This window comes from Doryrhamphus excisus, chromosome 4 (assembly GCF_030265055.1).
Source record: "Doryrhamphus excisus isolate RoL2022-K1 chromosome 4, RoL_Dexc_1.0, whole genome shotgun sequence".
In the NCBI taxonomy this organism is placed as follows: domain Eukaryota; kingdom Metazoa; phylum Chordata; class Actinopteri; order Syngnathiformes; family Syngnathidae; genus Doryrhamphus; species Doryrhamphus excisus.
In genome coordinates this window covers 5,300,236-5,318,048 of record NC_080469.1, presented here as the reverse complement: position 1 = coordinate 5,318,048, position 17,813 = coordinate 5,300,236, and the positions used below count along the sequence as shown (strand labels likewise).

At 40.8% G+C, this 17,813-nt stretch overlaps 1 protein-coding gene across 2 annotated transcripts; it reads right to left on the bottom strand.

Annotated features, from left to right (window-relative positions):
• Positions 1 to 265: 265 nt before the first annotated feature.
• Positions 266 to 16,246, bottom strand: LOC131127861 (poly [ADP-ribose] polymerase tankyrase-1-like). Of its 2 annotated transcripts, XM_058070154.1 has the most exons (28): positions 15,756 to 16,246; positions 15,199 to 15,423; positions 14,951 to 15,046; positions 13,529 to 13,565; positions 12,196 to 12,271; positions 10,108 to 10,128; positions 8,017 to 8,111; positions 7,873 to 7,939; positions 7,586 to 7,772; positions 7,380 to 7,501; positions 7,106 to 7,197; positions 6,905 to 6,983; positions 6,644 to 6,815; positions 6,463 to 6,542; positions 6,143 to 6,288; positions 5,889 to 6,054; positions 5,570 to 5,789; positions 4,543 to 4,652; positions 4,242 to 4,430; positions 3,489 to 3,735; positions 3,309 to 3,391; positions 2,742 to 2,862; positions 2,569 to 2,666; positions 2,219 to 2,293; positions 1,982 to 2,087; positions 1,631 to 1,817; positions 1,373 to 1,529; positions 266 to 1,288 (listed from the first exon to the last, which is right to left on the bottom strand). In XM_058070154.1, exons 1-28 carry the CDS (start codon positions 16,192 to 16,194, stop codon positions 1,202 to 1,204), a joined length of 3,780 nt encoding a protein of 1,259 aa, XP_057926137.1. In that variant the 5' UTR covers positions 16,195 to 16,246; the 3' UTR covers positions 266 to 1,201. The 2 variants fall into 2 exon arrangements, with proteins under 2 accessions (XP_057926137.1, XP_057926138.1); XM_058070155.1 differs by lacking the exon at positions 10,108 to 10,128.
• Positions 16,247 to 17,813: the final 1,567 nt, after the last annotated feature.

The following is a 17,813-nucleotide window of genomic DNA, read 5'->3' as shown; positions in this document are numbered from 1 at the left end:
GACTGCGGACTATTAAAAACGTCGGTGAAAGTTATTTCAGAACAGTTTCAACTAGTGGCAGATCCAAAAGCAATTCCTTTTCAGATTTATTGACTTACCATCCATCTACCTCGCGGCCTCATCAAGGTCACGTGCAAACTGGCGCCTATCCCAGACATTCACATTCTCACCTACGGACAATTTACACTCGAGTCCAACTAATGATTTAAAATCAAACTTCACGGAATGGAATAAAAACATTAAATGACAAATACAAGAAGCTTTTCATGTGACATTTATTAAAAAAAAAAAGGAAATCAAGACATGAAAGGAAAAAAAAATCCACATTTCATGTTCAACTTAAGACACTGTTAAACAGCAACTGTTATAAACAACCATTTACACAACCTGTACAAATATTATTTTTCCTGAAAATGTATTTAAATTCAAAATAACTTAAATAGATATCTATGTAAAAGTGCAAATCCTGGGATGTCTTTGCAAAGACGGTGAGAGCAAGATGCTTCGATGAGTTCACTGGCTATCGGTTTTTAAAACATCACAAGCATGTTTCAACACTAAAGATATTCTGTCATACATAATGCTTTGAATGTAGAGCATCCATATGTGTAGCATATACCTCAACCTATTAGGAGGTTTTATATTGCAAACAAGCTGCGTTACTGAGCGTACTCTCACAGACCAATAAATGTATCTCAACCTTCCACACAGCGTGTGCAACCTAACTAAAAAGCACTGAAAACAGTCAGCAGTTGTCCTGAAAGTTCACAGTCAACATTCCAGGATAACTGTCAATGACCTTTTGTAGTGTTCACCTTGAATCCTACCTATACAGCATGAACCCAGATATGGCTGTATTCATCGTCATATTTCAAAGAGTGTGTGTGTGTGTGTGTAAAGAGATATGAGACATTGGTAATTCTCCACCATCATTAGGCATGAGGCTAAAAGGGTGGCAAACTACCGAGATAAGTAACCCACACACACTACTGGGCCACACATGCTCATGTGTTAACATGCAGCTAATGCACACAAAGTGAAAAGAGACAAATAGAAGATAATTATACAGCATATCTGCTCACAAAGCACTGGTCACCATGGAGCCCACTGGGGGGAAAACTGAAAAAAAAAACACCTTTTATGCATTGTCAGTACAAACGGGGGGGAAAAAAGCATTCAGTCTGGGTGTGTGAGTGTGCAACTATGACTTCTGTTCAGCTCCTGCAGCAGACTGGGCCGCACTCTCTGGTTTTAAGATCTGGTAGGTTATGAGGTACTCGGGGTAAGCCTGAGGGAATTACAGAGAGAGAAAAAACATGAATTGGGATAGCATACATTTTCTGTGATTCAAATTTTTGAATTCCAAATGTACCTGCTCTCCTCTGTAGATAACATATTCTGCATAAGCCAAGCCATTTACGCTGGGCCTCCCAATCACAGAGTGGTGTCCCGGTGGAGCATGGGCCATTTTCATAGCACTGAACTGTAAGAAGGACTTTCCTAGGGTCACCCTGCAGAACAACATCTGCCTGCAAGTAGCAAGCAAAAGCAAGAGTTAGATAACGGTCCACTAAAAGAAGAGTGTAACCAAAACATTTTTTAAATCCCCTTCAAGATTAGCCAAACTCACCTGTGGCACAGGTAGCAGGACCGATCTTTGTGTGTCGGACAACCTGTGCCTCCGCCGATGCCGTAAACGTACTGATTGCTCTTGGAGGAGTTCTCAGCAAAGTAAATACCTGCTCCGAACATTCCACCGATGTAGGCGTGACGTTCATCAAAGCCTTTGTGGATGATGGCGTTGATAAATGGGGAACCTGAGAGAAGACACATTTCTAGCTGATAACCCATAGACGAGTGAGAACATTATGTCTTCATAGAGGGCTCTAAAAAAAGAAACTGTCATTAAGTAATAAAACAATCAAGTATTTAATGGCCCAGAGAGGGGAAAAAAGAAAGGAATAAAAGCAGGTGTGCGTACCGTGAAACAACATGCGCTCATTGTGGTGGTTGTGATTCTCATCTGCGATCTCCTTCTGCCTGTGTGTGTAACGTTCCCTCAACTTCTTGTTCACCACTTTTTGGATCTGAATTAACAGTTAAAAACTCAATTTATATCATGTGATGGTGAGATTCAAATCACAATTAAATTAAGCTCCTGTCTGCAGAACAACACAACCGTTAATAAAAAATATGTGTACAGTTCAACAATCCACACCTTGATGATGTTGTATCGGCTGAAGACACCGCCTGCATTGCCTCCATCTCTGTGCTCTCTGATGGTGCTTTGCATCTGGGAAAAAGACAAAATGTTTAATTGGTTTGAACAACCATGAAAAAATTTAAAGGCACCTTTTTACCGAAACACAAAAAGATGATAAAGTTAATACATATGCAAGACATGAGTGTCCAGGTGTATTATTTGGTGCCGATCCAAAATAATATTGGTCAGCAATGTGTCACTGAAATTAACTTTGTGTAAAGGTGGAATATTGGATACAGCTCTTTGACCATGCAGGTGTCAAATGAGTATATCAAACTGTGGCACGCCATCCAACAGCGACTTACCTCCTCCTCCACAGACTGATACTCCTTGTCATCTGGAGCGAGGTCTATGAGGATAGTGCCCTGGTTGGCACAGTGGAATGTCAGATATGGATTTGCACCTGAGGAAAAACAACAAGAAAGTTGCTGAAGAGAAGAATTCACAAGTGGCCATGACCTTGAAGATGCGTTCCAACCTTGCTGGCCACCCAGCAGTCTCTCTACACCCTTGATAAGTTTGTGTCTGTGACCGTAAGCATTGATGCCAATCTCTTTCAGCTCCTCATGGCCCATGTCAACAAGGACATCCAAAGTGATCTACAATGAAAAGAAACGGCAAGTAAAATCAGCTAAATCTTTTCTTATTAATGACTTGATGAGTTTAACAAGAGTTTAAGTAAGGTTTCTCCAAAACTCAAGTGTGTCGAATGCAACAGCTGGTGAACAATGGTAATGGTTTCATTTTATTTGAACATCAGATCACAATGGAATGCATCACATGAAATTGTGAAATTAATTGAATTGAAATTATGATTTTTTTTTTTTTTTTTACACATACAGAAGTACAAGGCAATGTAACCATATTGTGACATAATGGTGATGTCAACCATAACAATAATGACCGTAGTACTATTATGACCATAACAAAATGGTGCTATATAATAAACACAACATCCCTTAAGGAAGATGATTAATTATGTAATGACAAAATTGTGTGATACATATAATTGTCTCGGTTCAATAATGCATCGCGCATTACTCACCTGCTCTCTTTCAAAAATGTCCCTCAAGTGCTCCAGACCAAGACTCTTCAAGAATTGACTGATGTTCATGTCCACCATTGTCACTATTGAAGGAAACATGTTGAATGTTTACAACCCTTTCTTTTTACATTTTACAACATTTTGTACCAAAGGACCAAATATAAGTTTGTAAACTCTTACTCTCTCCTTCCTTGCGGTCAGTGCCTGTTGCTCCATCTGCTACTCCGGAATTCCCAGCAGCAGCACCACTGGCCAGCTCTGTCAGAGGTCCAGCCAGGTTGTCTATGCTGCTGGCAGCAGATAAGCAGGATGGTGTGGAGGCCGGGGAGATGACAGCGGCGCTGACCACTGTGGCCTGTGGCTTGAAGCAACTGGGGAGAGAGTCTGGGGGCATGGCGTCCATGAGGAGGGCTCGGATGTCATCAGCCTATTAGGGAAGCAACAGAAGGTGTTCTAGTCAGGTTGGGTTTTCTGAATAAGTTTAAAATAAACTTATAATAAATATTAATAAACTTAAACTTAGTTTTAAATAAACTGTTTTACAGTTATGTTGCATTAAAACAGTCTTTGTTTTTGCACCATTGCAAGGTGTATTCTGGTTAAAATATGTTGCAAAATATTTTCTATACAACTTGTCCTCAGAGTCACAGGTAAGCTGGAGCCTGTCCCAGTCGAAGGCTGCAAAATATGGACTATTAAATATTTTTTGTTGTTTCACCCTATCACTGAGTCAAGATATTATCATTATCATCAGCCATGTATCGCAAATCATATAGTGAGGTGCCCTGAGATTCCCAGCCCTACTTATAACATGAAACATCTGATCAGTAAAACAAAATCTTTTTTTTTGTGATTATATATGGCTGTTAGGTACATCAATAACCCTTCATAAAATTACATGGAAGAGAGAAAGTGGTCATATGTTAATGTTACCGTGGCCAGATCCAGGGCTGTTTGGCCCTCTTGGTTCTTCATGGTTGGATCAGCCCCATGAGCTAGCAGGAGCGCACAGAGCTGTGTGCGACCCTTCTGGGCTGCCTCGTGGAGGGGTGTGAATGCCCATTTGTCTGTGGCATTCACACATGTGTTGTACTTGATAAGCAGAGCTGCAATGTCAACATGCTGTCAGGGAGGGAAGAAAGGAAGGAAAAACAACCAAAGTCAGATTTTAAAATGAATGAAAGGAGGCACTTATTTGGTGTTGTGTCTTTTGGGATTTGGGAGTGACACTCACGCCATAGGAGGCAGCATTATGGAGAGGAATAAGGCCTCCCTTGTCCTGTGCATTGACGTCAGCCCCATGCTCCAGCAGGTACTCAGCCACTTCAAGATTGTTGTAACCCGCTGAAGAGAAGACATGGGAATTCAGTGAACATTCACAACAAGAAGACCGACCGATCAAGAACATAAATTGGTAGCATGAGCTAAATATCCTGCTTTTACAAAGATAATCATTTTGATTGACACCATCACAAGTGTAGCTAAATTAGCTCACAGTTTGTGCTACAGCGCGTTGGTGCTATAGTGGAATGAACGGACAGAGTGAACTTTCCTCTCAGCCATTCCGCCGCTTTGTCCAGTACGTGGAGGCAGGGCTACTAATGAATGGCTACATAGAGTCCTAGCAGCAAGTTAGCCTCATGAGCAACCATATGCCAACATAAATAAAGACACAAAAGCAAGGGTTTCCCTGTGTGGGAATATTTTGGTTTTAAGCAGAATGAAAAAGATTAGTGCATTAACCGAGACGAACCGATATGTTGCATTATTCAAAAGGAGACCAATTTGTTTGCACACGTCAACCATCCTGTGTCCAGTTTTCTCAAATGTGAAAAAAAAAACAGCTTACTGAGGCGTTTGGTCGGAAAAGCAAATGCGTACAAATCTGCGCAAAATGGTGCACACTCACAGTGTCGTTCGCTATATGCTGTCTTTCCCAATGTTCATTATTGATACAAGTGCAATTTTATTTACAGAAACTTGAAAGTCCAATTTATTTATTGTTGTGTGTGCTCTTTATCGGAGTGTTTTTTTTTTGTTAGAGTTAAAAGTGCTTGGCATTCCAATTACAATGTTAAATATTCAAGAAATTAAAGTTTATTGCTTTTGATATGCTGTACTCACATAATGATGCCATATAATTAATGAAAAACGGTCTTCACAAATGTCAATATTGATTCTCGATAATTGTAGGATAACTATCCAGCAAAAACTGTAAAAATGCTGAATAAAGTGCGGCAACAACAAAGCAGTTTATATACCTGCAAGGTGGAGGGGTGTGGAGTTGCGGCCCTGAGTGTCTCTGCAGTTGATGTTCTCTGGGGAGCAAAGTTTCTGGACACGGGCCAGGCAACCTTTTTTCGCTGCATCCAGCAGGGCCGCATCACCCCTAAGGAGATCCTGGATGTCAGTGTCTCCATCTTTCACCATGTCCAGTGGCATGTTGCCGTCACGGTTCTTCTTGGAGGGATCCGCTCCATGCTGCGTTAAGATTAAAAACATTTTTTTTTACATTTAAGTTCAGCAAGAAAACCATGATCAATTCTCCTAATTCTAACAACAGAACAGAAGGATTCTCACTTTGAGCAGCAGCTTGCAGATCTCATATTTGCCCTTGGCTGCTGCTTCGTGAAGCGGTGTAAACTTCCACAAGTCAGCAACATTGACTGAAGCTCCGTGTCTGACCAACAACTCAGCAACTTCATAGTGGCCGTACGAGCATGCATTGTGCAGTGGAACCAGGCCGCTGATGGGAGAAGAAACAGCAGTAAGCACCGGCTTACTAGAAAAACGGTGTATTGGGTATTTTTCAAGACAGGTGCAAAAAAACACACCCCTTGTCCTTGGCATGGACATCAGCTCCGTGGTGAAGTAGATATTCGACTACAGCCACTCGGTTGTAACCAGCAGCAAAGTGGAGTGGAGTTGAGTGGCGGCCCTCCAAATCCCGACAGTTTACATTTTGAGGGGTGCACAGTTGCTACCACAAAGAGACAACATACAATTAAAATCTGATAATATAATCTATGTGATAATTTGAAGGAGACAATAAGTTGTGGCTGCTGGGTTAAGCGAGACTTCAAATAGGTCTTATATTCAGAGTCCAAGATGACTTTATTCTGCAGGGAAAAAAAGCAATGATGTACCAACTCACCTGCACTGTGTCAAGATCTCCTGCTTTGGCTGCCTCAAGAAACCTGTAGTCCACGTCAGAGTTACGTGTGGGCACATTGTCTGAAAAAAATCAAAATTGATTCAAATGCTGCTTTTAATATCCAAAACTACATTTGTCGAAAGGCAACCATATTGACATAAAAGATAAAAAGCATGATTACCATTGAGAATCTGTTGAACAGCTTCATTACCCATCTGGGCAGCAGTGAAACCCTGCAGGGACACGATGGATGGATCGGCCCCATAGCTTAGCAACAGCTTGCAGGTTTGAATGTGACCAGCCAGTGCAGCCCGATGCAGAGCTGTCTGTCCGAGTGTGTCCACAGCGTTTATCTAACGTGGGAGGAGGTGAAAGAATGAAAACATGCTTTCAAGAGTCTGAAAGGTTTAGAGAAAAAGACTGAAGGTGGTCCAACTCAAACCTTTGCTGCGTGTTTCTGCAACACCTCCAGAATATCATTATGAGCTCTCTCAGCAGCAACATGCAAAGGAGTCATAAAGCTACGAGATAAAACAGACGGGAATTGAAGACATTTTACATCTGTGGTTGCGAGTACTTTGTAATGTCATATATGGCATAGCTGTTAAAAAAAGATAAAATAAAAAAAATTGTATAGACTTACTCCTTGTTCTTCTCATTAATGTTGGCACCTTTACGCAGCAGCAACTCAGTCACTTGTTTCCTTTTGGGGTGGGGGGACGCCACAGCACAATGCTAAAATGAACAACAAAAAAAAGAAATAAGTCTATATGTTACAAGCATACATGTCAGCCCAAGTTTTAGTGCTGATTTGGGTAATTTGTTGGTATAATTTAACTGACAGATTATTTTAGTATGTCTACTGAAAAGGAAAATCAGCATTATGGTTGGAAATGCGGAGCTTCATTGGTTCTGACCAGGGCTGTCTCATTGGTTTGAGGATGCTTAAAGCTGATGATTTCCAAAGCCAGGGTCTTCTTCACTTTGGCCATGTCTGCCTCACGTGCCGCTTGCAGCAGTGAATGACCTTTGAACTCATCTACACGGACGAGAAAGACAGTGTTAAGTGATCAACAACAGACAATGGTCTTTCTGGTTTTGGAGACTGCTTAATAGGACTCACATGTCAGCCTCTCTTTCAACTCTGGAGTGGGGGCCATGTCCACAGCACTCTTGCTGTGACAGTTGAGCAGAGTGGGATCAGCCCCATGGCTCAGGAGCAAAGAGCAAACCTCGACACGGTTCTTGGATGCTGCCTCGTGGAGAGGAGTGAACTGCCACAAGTCCATAGCATTGACACAGGCGCCATGCTAAGGGGAAGGAAGAGTGGACAAAATAGAAGCACAGAGGCCAAAATTTACATATATTTACACATTTTAAATGCACATTGGCTCATAAAATAAAATGTACCTTAAGCAGAAGCTCAGTAACCTCAAAGTGACCGTAGGAACAAGCATTGTGAAGAGGAACCAGGCCGCTGAAGTAGTAAAATTAGAGGTTAGATTTGAATACAAATGTTCAAGTGTTCAAAAAGGTCTGCATTGTAACTCTCACCCCTTGTCCTTAGCATGAACATCAGCTCCATGCTGGAGGAGAAGTTGAACAATGCGGACTCGGTTGTAGCCGGCAGCCAAGTGGAGTGGAGTTGACTGGAAGAGAGCACAACTCATTAACACACATGGGAAGGAAAACATGGCTGGTTAGCTGCTTGACTGTGTGCTGCCTTCGATGGCCAAAAGAGCAAGCGGCTGATTAGGGCCAGAGCCAGTGTGATTGGGCCGACTGTTAGGGGTGTCTCGATCAGATAGTGATATCGGGCCGATATCAGCAAAAAAACGAGTTTCAAATGATATCTGCCTGTATCTACAATCTCCAATATAAGCAGTCAATACCAACAGCCGGATAGAGCTCACGTGATCGCAGCAGTTCAGCATGGAGTAGGGGTGAGGTCAGTTATGTGAATTTTTCGTTTAAGTCCGAAAAAGATGTTGCAGCTGAGTGGAACACTTGTCATGCACAAGTTTCCCGTGGTCGAAGAGAAAGGGGGAAGTTTAATACAACCTAACTCATCACTCATTCGAAACAGCGTTACAGAGGATACTCCCATGGGACGACCTGAAGTCGTAAGCTATTAAGAGAAAAGATGATCAGCCCCTGTCGGTGATTTATACACTTAATTGAGCACCTTGAAGCTTGCTGTTTTATGCCTGGACGGCACATCATTGTGGATAAAACTATACCCCGATGCTCATACATACTGTTGCTTATTATGGTTAATTGTTATTCTTCAGTAATATCACTTGATCAAGCAATTTATAACATTCCGCACTTTGAAATAATACAAGTACGCATGATTCATGCTGATATCGGTATCGGATCGGAAGTGAAAAAGATGCATCGGGACACCCCTACCGGCTATGCTAGGCGAGCTGCAGATGAATGGTGAATTTAACGGCGAAAAAGTCAGAGGGGTGGGCAAAACAATCTTGATATGCCGTCAATATTTTGTCAGAAATTAGTGACAATAATCTCATTCATTTGTCTTAATTGTAAATGTAAGTGATATATGAAGCTGAAAATTTAGTAGTGTGCTGACAGGAAAGACAATACCAGTATGAAATCAAAAATGTATTGGTAGATGTTACGGTTGGGGCACGATGGCCGTTTCCTTTCTGCTACCCAGAAACCATGAATAAAAGAAATTGATCAATTATATCACTATATTCTCATCTTTTCAAAATTAAAAAAAAACAGATCAAGCAATCAATTGGCCAATTCTAATTTGGATTTGATCAAATGCTATCAAATCCCAACCGTAAAAGCATGCAAGGTTTTAAGTGTTTCAGATAGCATTTCTGCGAGCTAAAGAATTAAAATTTTCAGCCAAGAAAATAAAATGTTATTCAAAGCAAGAGACATTGCTGTCATTTAAAAAATGTTGCAAAGATGAAGCCTGCAATCAAATATATTAGCATTCTCAATCCAATTTCCATGCAGGGATATTAAGAGGGAGGAAAGAAAGAAAATAAATGAAACTGCATATCCTAGGTGAAAATCAGCGGTGCAATGGCATTAAGCAATCAAAAGTCCTTGAGATGAAGTGAAGAACAGACTCAAGGACAAGTAAAAGTCATTCCTGCATACCAACCAATTCATCAGGAGGTGAGAAATAGACACAAAATTCACCAGACATAATTGCTTGACAAAATGCAGAGAGGGGTGAGCCTTTGGGCATGCATGAGTAATCATCAAAAATCATGTCAATACAATTACAAAAAAAAGATCAGCTACTGTGTGAAGGCTAAGTGAATGAAAGTGTGGGTGAGTGTAAAGAGGAGAAGACGGACGCTGGAGAAAGCAGGCAGTGAAACAAACTGAGCTCCTCTCCAAATCCAAAAGATGGAGTTGTCATCATTAACACAAACAAAACTCACTCACATGCCACACACGCACACAAACCCGCACGCCCACACATACAGAGGAGCATCAGGGTGGGATACATGAGTGACCCACACACCCATGATGTGCAATTTAACAAGTGACAGCCAGCTTATTGGTCAAATAAAACAATGGATTAAAAAGGAAAAAAAAAAAAAAGATCACAACAGTGCATCAATCAAGTGGCTGTTATCAAGGTCAACTTACCAGCATTTTTTGAGATGTTGACTGATCGACAAATGTTGCCAGAGTCACACGGAAAACAAAACGAAAAAATAAATTACAGAATGACAGCATCGGAGTCACAGATAACTCTATTCTCCCCTCTAGAGAAGTACTAAACACAAGGCCTGGGCATAATCATTGTTTGATTTGTCAAACGGAGTGTTAAATTCGGTCTAAACAGCTTGAGGGTGAGCGAGTCCACCATAGTATTCAGCATTCCAGTGGTACACGGTGCTTAAATCCCAGAGCAAATCTAGGTTGGATTTAATTCATGCGATCATAAAAATAAACTACAGCAAAAGTCAGAGTAAAGAGAAGCAGAGGAAAAGTATAAGTGAATGAAACAAGCTTGTGATGATTTAGTATATAGTGTTACCTCTTCCATCGCAGCTTCAATGACCGCAGACTGGCTGAGTGGAAGATTTTCTAATATCACGAAATAATTCACTAGTTCACAAGACTTTTCCACCTCTTGTACATTTCACAGACGAGTTAGCGTGGTTTTCCCAAACATTCATTTATTTGTGTTCGCCAGCCACAAATAGGATTTTGTGCTAGCTGTTTGTCCTCCTCATAAAAACATTATAATGCATTGGTGTGCCTGAGAATAAGACAAAGCAGGAAGTGTTGCCAATATAGCGACCTTGTCGAAATATTCAGTGAGTAATCAGACCCCTCTAGACAGGGTTTTTCCAAAAAAGTGACTCGTCTTGTGAAGAGAGTTCTACCGACTAACATGGAAGCGCTTGTCACTGCACTGAGCAGCAAGGGCTGCTGTGGACCCATCTCCATTAATACACATACTCATCTAAAAACACAGGCAAGTCTGTCTTAAAGTTAATTTGTAGTTTGAAACATTTTCTTTTGTTTTGCTATCAATGTTGTTTGTTTTCTTTTTGCTAATGTGTCATGACGATTGCGCAATTACACCAACTATTGATTGCAGTTTTGTGGAAAACACTCAGTACCTGTGTGGTAATATAGGTATTCAGAATCCAGATGTTTGTGAACGCACCTTGGTGTGAGTGTAATGGTCGGATAATGAGGAAGTTGCTATTAGTGTGAAAAGTGACGGAGAAACGTGCATGTGTGAGCTTGTGAGATTATTGTGATGGAAGTCAGCAGCGTTGTTGGTGTGTTAACGTTGCCAATGCAGTTATTTAAAAAAAGCATTACACTGTGTCTATCATGACACTACCATATCTTTACCGACGAGAACCCATATTGTTGTATGTATGTATTTTAATTTTTGCATATGCTATTGTGAATTTGAAATATGCTTAAAACATTTTTTAATGGTTTAAATGCATTTGAATAGTTTGGGAGGGATTCTAAAGGCTTAAACTAGTGTTTAAAGTGGGTGGTAGCTATTTTGTGGATTTTCACCTATTGCTGGTGCTTTTGGAACATAACCCTTGCAATGGAAAAGGGAACACTGTACTGCATTTTGTGAGTATGCACATGAACGCACAATAAAATTGTCCTTCTACAGTGGAGCTCCAAGAAGTAAAACGTTCTGGCAATGAAAAGAAAATGAAAAGACAACATAAGCCATGTATTATGCTTTTTTGATCTTTCACTACATTTTCAGAGGGAGAAAGAACATTTAAGGGAAAAAACGGCAAGCATACGGTATGCTAAACGGTTTGATGTGCCAATAGTATGGAAAGATCATCATGGAGATTATAATATCTCTGTTGAGACATGTGGTATGGGGATGAAACATCATGAGAACCACTTAAAAACTGTTGTCCACAATGTGAACAAAATTCAACCGATGCAACAACACAGAGGACGGATGAAACGAGAAAAGTCTGAACAGCTAAAAGGACAAAAGTTATTGCATGAGAAAATCGTATATGAGAAGATCACTTGCAAAGTATTAAACATTTTCAATAAATATAAAACTAACCAGCTTACATTATGAGTATACCTGTAAACCCCTAATGTGTCACAAGCCTTTTCCTACTCCCCCCCCCAACAAGTTGAATAAAAAGCTGCAACCCCAACACCATATTGTATCAGAGTGTCATGAGATCTCTTTTTAGGCTTGTTCGAGATTTGATTTACCTTTCGCCCATCACTGGCATGACAGTTGACATTTAATGGAGTCAGTAAAGCCATCAGTTTTTCTTCATTTCCACTCCTGAAATTATAAACAAAATATCAATTTCATTAATAGTCATTCATTCGTAAACAAACACTCAGCGAATGCATTTTTCCCCTTAAGGAGGTTTATCACGATAAATTTTGCTGGTCAAGAATTGTTATCGACCGTCAATAATTTTGACATTTTTTTTTAAATCAAAAAAAGTTATCATTGAGATTATAATTCAAGGATCATTGTGTCATGTCACATTTGAGTCACTACATGGTATTCAAGTTTAGTAGTGTATTGAGGGGTGTCACCAGCTCACACAACCTTCCAACTCGTGGTGTCAAAACAGCAACACAAGAGGAGGATATAAAGCAGACTAGACACTACCAACGTATAATACAGAATATTAACCAAATACTACATATGTGAGCTCTAACTATGTGCTTTCCAGCCATTAAAAAAAGAAACAAAAACCAGCAAAACTCTATATAAATAGTCTCTGTTAATAAAAAACACGTCATTAAAACCTAGTCATGTAGTTTATTGGTATTGTAGGGAGGTAAAGCTGTGTAAAATGGATATGACAAACTGCATGACTTGCATGAGTTTAGATGGTAGCCATCCTTTTACGCCACAACATGTGCTTGAATACAACACTGCGTAACGTCACTGCACAAGGTATGGCAGCTCAAGAGGGACACTAAAGACATTACAGGCTGGATCACAGCTTGTCTCTCACCAGGAAAGGTCAATTACCAACTTTACACAGATCATGAAAGAAATTATTACATTTACACACATACATATATAGCGCAATAATAATAAATATGACCGAAAAGTTGGCGTGCAGGCCACAGAGCTAGGAGACCCTAGTTCAATTCCAGCCATCGCTCTGTGGAGTTTGCATGTTCTCACTGTGTGGGTTTTCTCCGAGTACTCCGGCTTCCTCCCACATTGCATGTCAAACTAACATTCATGTTAGTTTAATTGGTGACTCCAAATTGTCCATAGGCATGAATGTGAGTGTGAATGGTTGCTTGTCTATATGTGCCCTGTGATTGGCTGGCAACCAGTTCAGGGTGTACCCCGCTTGGGTCATGCATGTTTTTGGAATGTGGGAGGAAACCGGAGTATCCGGAGAAAACCCATGCACGCAAGGGGAGAACATGCAAACACAGAATCAGAGACCCAGGTCTTCCCTATCCCCTGACTGTGTGGCCAACATGCTACCCACTCCTCTACCATGCGGCCCAATCACACACTGTTTCACAAAAAAGAATTGATGAAAGGGGAGAAGATACTCACCTCGCTGCTTCTAGGAGTTCATCTTTCTTGTATTCACCTGTTTGGGACACATGAACAGATTAGGTGCTGGCATGATGTAATCCTTGCTAAATTTCAGCAGGTGTTCTGACTCTGCAAGGACATTGCAATGAGAGAACTGAAGAACTAGATAAAAAAATCAACTACAATGAAGAAATTCCATAATTCATTATAATGAATCACATGACTAAGACTTGACACAGCAATACGTATTTGATCTTGCAACATTTGTTAGATGGTGTTCAAAATAAATGAGCTACTTATTCAGACAAAAATGTTACTCGTCAACTTGTTCAATAACAAAGAGCATGAGACGCAAAACACAGGTGATGAGACAACTCTTTACTAATGATTTTACATCAAAGCAATTGTAATCCATAAAATGGCCACGTGGTGATGCAGAGATCACGTGAACAGAAAAACTACATTCCAGAAAGCTGGAGGAGTGTAGCCTGCAGAAGGTTAGGCATTGTAGAGAAATTTTAAGGCATTCATACACATGCACGCACACATAGTTCAGTTGCAAATGTCAAAATTGTAAATACTTCATGGCGTTATATTAATTATGTAGGAGCCATGAATGAATTTGGATTGATTTTGTAGGTGCATGATAGTTTAAATTTGAATAGTGGTGTTTGTTATTGTTTATGATATTATTTAGATTCGTTGTGATCACATGGACAAGGGAAGTAGGTCAAATGGTTATGAGCGGTGACGTTTCGTTAATATAGGCACCTGTTCACCTGTGTAGCCAGAGAGAGAGAAAGAGAGAGGGTGAGCAGGGTTGCCGTATTTTTTGTTGACCGCTAATTCCTTTAATCTCTGTGATTACTTTGATTATGAGTTTGTGCACGGTATCATAAGTTGATCATTAATTTTCTTCAATAAGTATAAGTATCTCAGAGATTTTTTATGTGCGGCGCGTCAGACAAAGTAAAGGCCCCGCTTCAGCCTCTCAGCGACTCTTTTTTATGAAGTCACTATAAATTAAATTAATATAAATTGTTATTGTGATGTAAAACAACTCATTTTTGTGCTGACACAAAATGAGCCGTCACAAAATCCAAAAATATTTCTGTCCAAGTGAAATGTATCTTTTCTCCTTTTCTAATCGGGAACTGCTATTTTCCTGACACTTACCTGTTCTACTGCTGATTACATGAAAGATCAGTCAAAACCGTCTAAAATGGCCGATGGTACTGAAGGGGTTGTGTTTTGAAAAATGGCTGTGTTAATACTACATAGCAAATTTTACAGGACTATGTCAGGTGTAGACAAGAAATGAATTCACTTAATTAATTACAATCAATATTTATCATAACGATTAGGAGTAATAATTAGTGCGTAAGTAATTATTAAAATATTTCCAAATGCAGCAATAATAACAATTGAAGGTAGACTGACCAGTTAGTACGGCCTTGGCAGAAGGGTCGGCAAGATCCAGAGCTGATTTTCCATCAGTGTTGCGTATGTTAGGATCGGCACCATGCTGGAGTAACACTAGCAGAGAAACCAAGAACTCTGTGAAGTTATTATTATTTTTTTTCAAAATATTTTCAAAGTTGGTGAAACAGTTAGTGTTGGCCTACACAGCAACCAACTCATGTATTTCAATCCCAAACAGTGGACACAAATTAAAATGTCATCTTTACCTATGCACACATCAATCTTTCCCTTGATGGCGGCCTCATGCAGAGGGGTGTAGTTCCAGTTATCTCTGGCATTGGGGTCTGCGCCCTGACACAGGAGGAGGCCCACAACCTCAGCATGGCCGAAAGAGCATGCATTGTGCAGGGGGATTAGTCCTCCGTCATCCCTGGCGTGGACATTGGCTCCCGTCTGCAGGAGATGCTCCACAACATCTTTCCTGCCAAAACCTGAAGGGATGACAATTATTAATTTGACATCATAGTCAGGGGGTTATGCCACAACTAACCATAAATTGAAAATCAATGTTACTGACGGTAAAGCTAGCCAATTTGTTGTTTTTAAATAGATGACTGTTAAGAAAACGACCTATATAACTTTGTTGACAGCTGCTCTAACGAAACGTCACGTTAGCTATTTAACAATTACTCAAAAAATCGCTTCATATTGTGTCACATAGACAAGTGACAGCACATAAACGTTGGTCCAATACCATCAATTGGCTAGTTAGCAAACAGCTGATGTAGCGTTTCCAAATTAGCATAGCTTAGCTTGACATTACCCGCAGCGAAATGGAGAGGAGTCGATTTTCGACCAGCCATGTCTTTAGCGTTCACGTTCACAGAGTCGACGAGCCTCTTTACTCTCGACACATCCCCATTGCGACAGGCCTCGAACAACTCCCTGAACGCGCCGCCGATTCCGCTCATTCCGTCCGTGGGGCTTGTGGCCCCAGATCCGGGGCTTGAGCCGCTGCTGCCCCCGGAGGTTGTCGTACTTGAGCTGGCACTGCTCGCTAGTACTGCTGGGGCAGGGAAGTCTGGGGATGCCGCAGACGCTTCGATTCCTCCGCTGCATTCCCGTTCGGTTTCTGGCGGTGAGTTGACCAACGCCATCGGCGCAATTGCCGAAGGACCACCTGAAAGCGAGCTGTTCCTTGGCGGTGACTGTATGCTAGTCTGTTGCTGTTGCTGCTGCGCGGAGCGACGAGACACCGCCATTACAGCAGCTCACGAGCAACAATAAACGCTGCTCCGCCTTTCCGGTGAAAGTGGTCGTACTTCCTGTTGGCCTTGCCTAATACCCGGATGGAAGATTTTTTTCACAGACGTTGCAGTTAGTAAAAAAGTCAATGCTAGAAACATCGTTTTGTAATTGTCCAGTTGTTTTTTATACGTCCAAATAGCCGGCATAGTTAAAATAATTGTTGGTCATATGGTACAGCAATGTTTTTTTCTCGTGACGTTCAAGTAGCTTCTTCACATACAAATGGATAAAATCCAAACAATTAATTTTGTGTAGCTAGCCAGTCGAATCAGGTGAAACGCATTTACAGTGAATACACAAAGGCTACATAACCATCGTATGCGGTAGGCCTACTGGATAGAATTTTGTTAAATCAAGTATTAAGATAAAATTACTGTCATATTATGCGGAAAGTATGGACATTTTAAACTAAACAGGAGAGTAAGAGTAAGAGGGATAAAAATGAGTGGAAAAGCCGGACCAAGTAAAAAGCCGAAGACCTACCACTACCATGCTGATTTTTACAATGTCATTTTCGAAGTGCATTTGCCTCATCTGTCAGTCTGCAATAAGACTCCAACTTCTTTTGTTTCTATGGGCAATGATTTCAGTTTTACCCGAGTTTAGCTGGAGAAAGTTGTTTTGCATCCACCCGCCGATCTGCTTTTTGCAGTGACAAAGTAAATCTGCAGGACAATGTTCACCAGCCATTAGTTACACTTAGATCTGAGTTTTGTCTGCATAGTCTTGTCGCTGCGTATTAGCTGTCCTAGAGGAAGCATGTACAGAACGAACAATACGGGTCCGAGGATTGACCCATGGGGAACCCCACAGGTCATAGCCTGGCAACTGAGACATAGTTACCAATTCCAACAAAGTACTTCCTGTCCTCCAGATAGGACTTGAACCAGTGTAGAGCAGTATTACAAATTTCCACCCAGTTTTCTAACTTCCGTAATAAGATCACATGGTCAACTGCGTCAAAGGCAGCGCTCAGATCTACCACAACTTAGTGAGACTTTGCCTTCATCTTTATTCAGACAGATATCATTTCTCACCTTGACCAGATCTGTCTCAGTGCTGTGGTGGAGGTAACTGGTAATATAAAATATGAAAGTCTGTTGTAACACCATTTTGAGTAACATATACTCAAAAGAAAAAAGCCCAAATGTCAATTTATGGATGAGTATGTTGTCCCCGAATATGGTACACCCACCCCTCTGGTTTTGTCATGTTTCAAAGATGAAATGAGGACTAGACTCAATCAGGACAGCATTGGCTGTGTTTTTGTCAAGCCATGTCTAACAAGACATGGAGTACAGCACGTTTAAGATTAGCTGAGTTTAATTGTGTTCTTGCAAGGGATGAGGATTAGATTGTTTTGTTCAGATAGTCTGTCTCTTAACTAATCAATGTGGTTTGACAATAGTTCTTGCTGAAGGTGGGAACACTCCTTTCCTTGGCTTCTGGTTAATTAGAGGTTTAGCAACACAGAGCGCCTTAGTGTAGTACACAACATTGACGCTGTTGGGAGACACAAATGTATTGCAATTGATATGAAACGTATGGGTGGGGGTGTTACTATGTGATATGT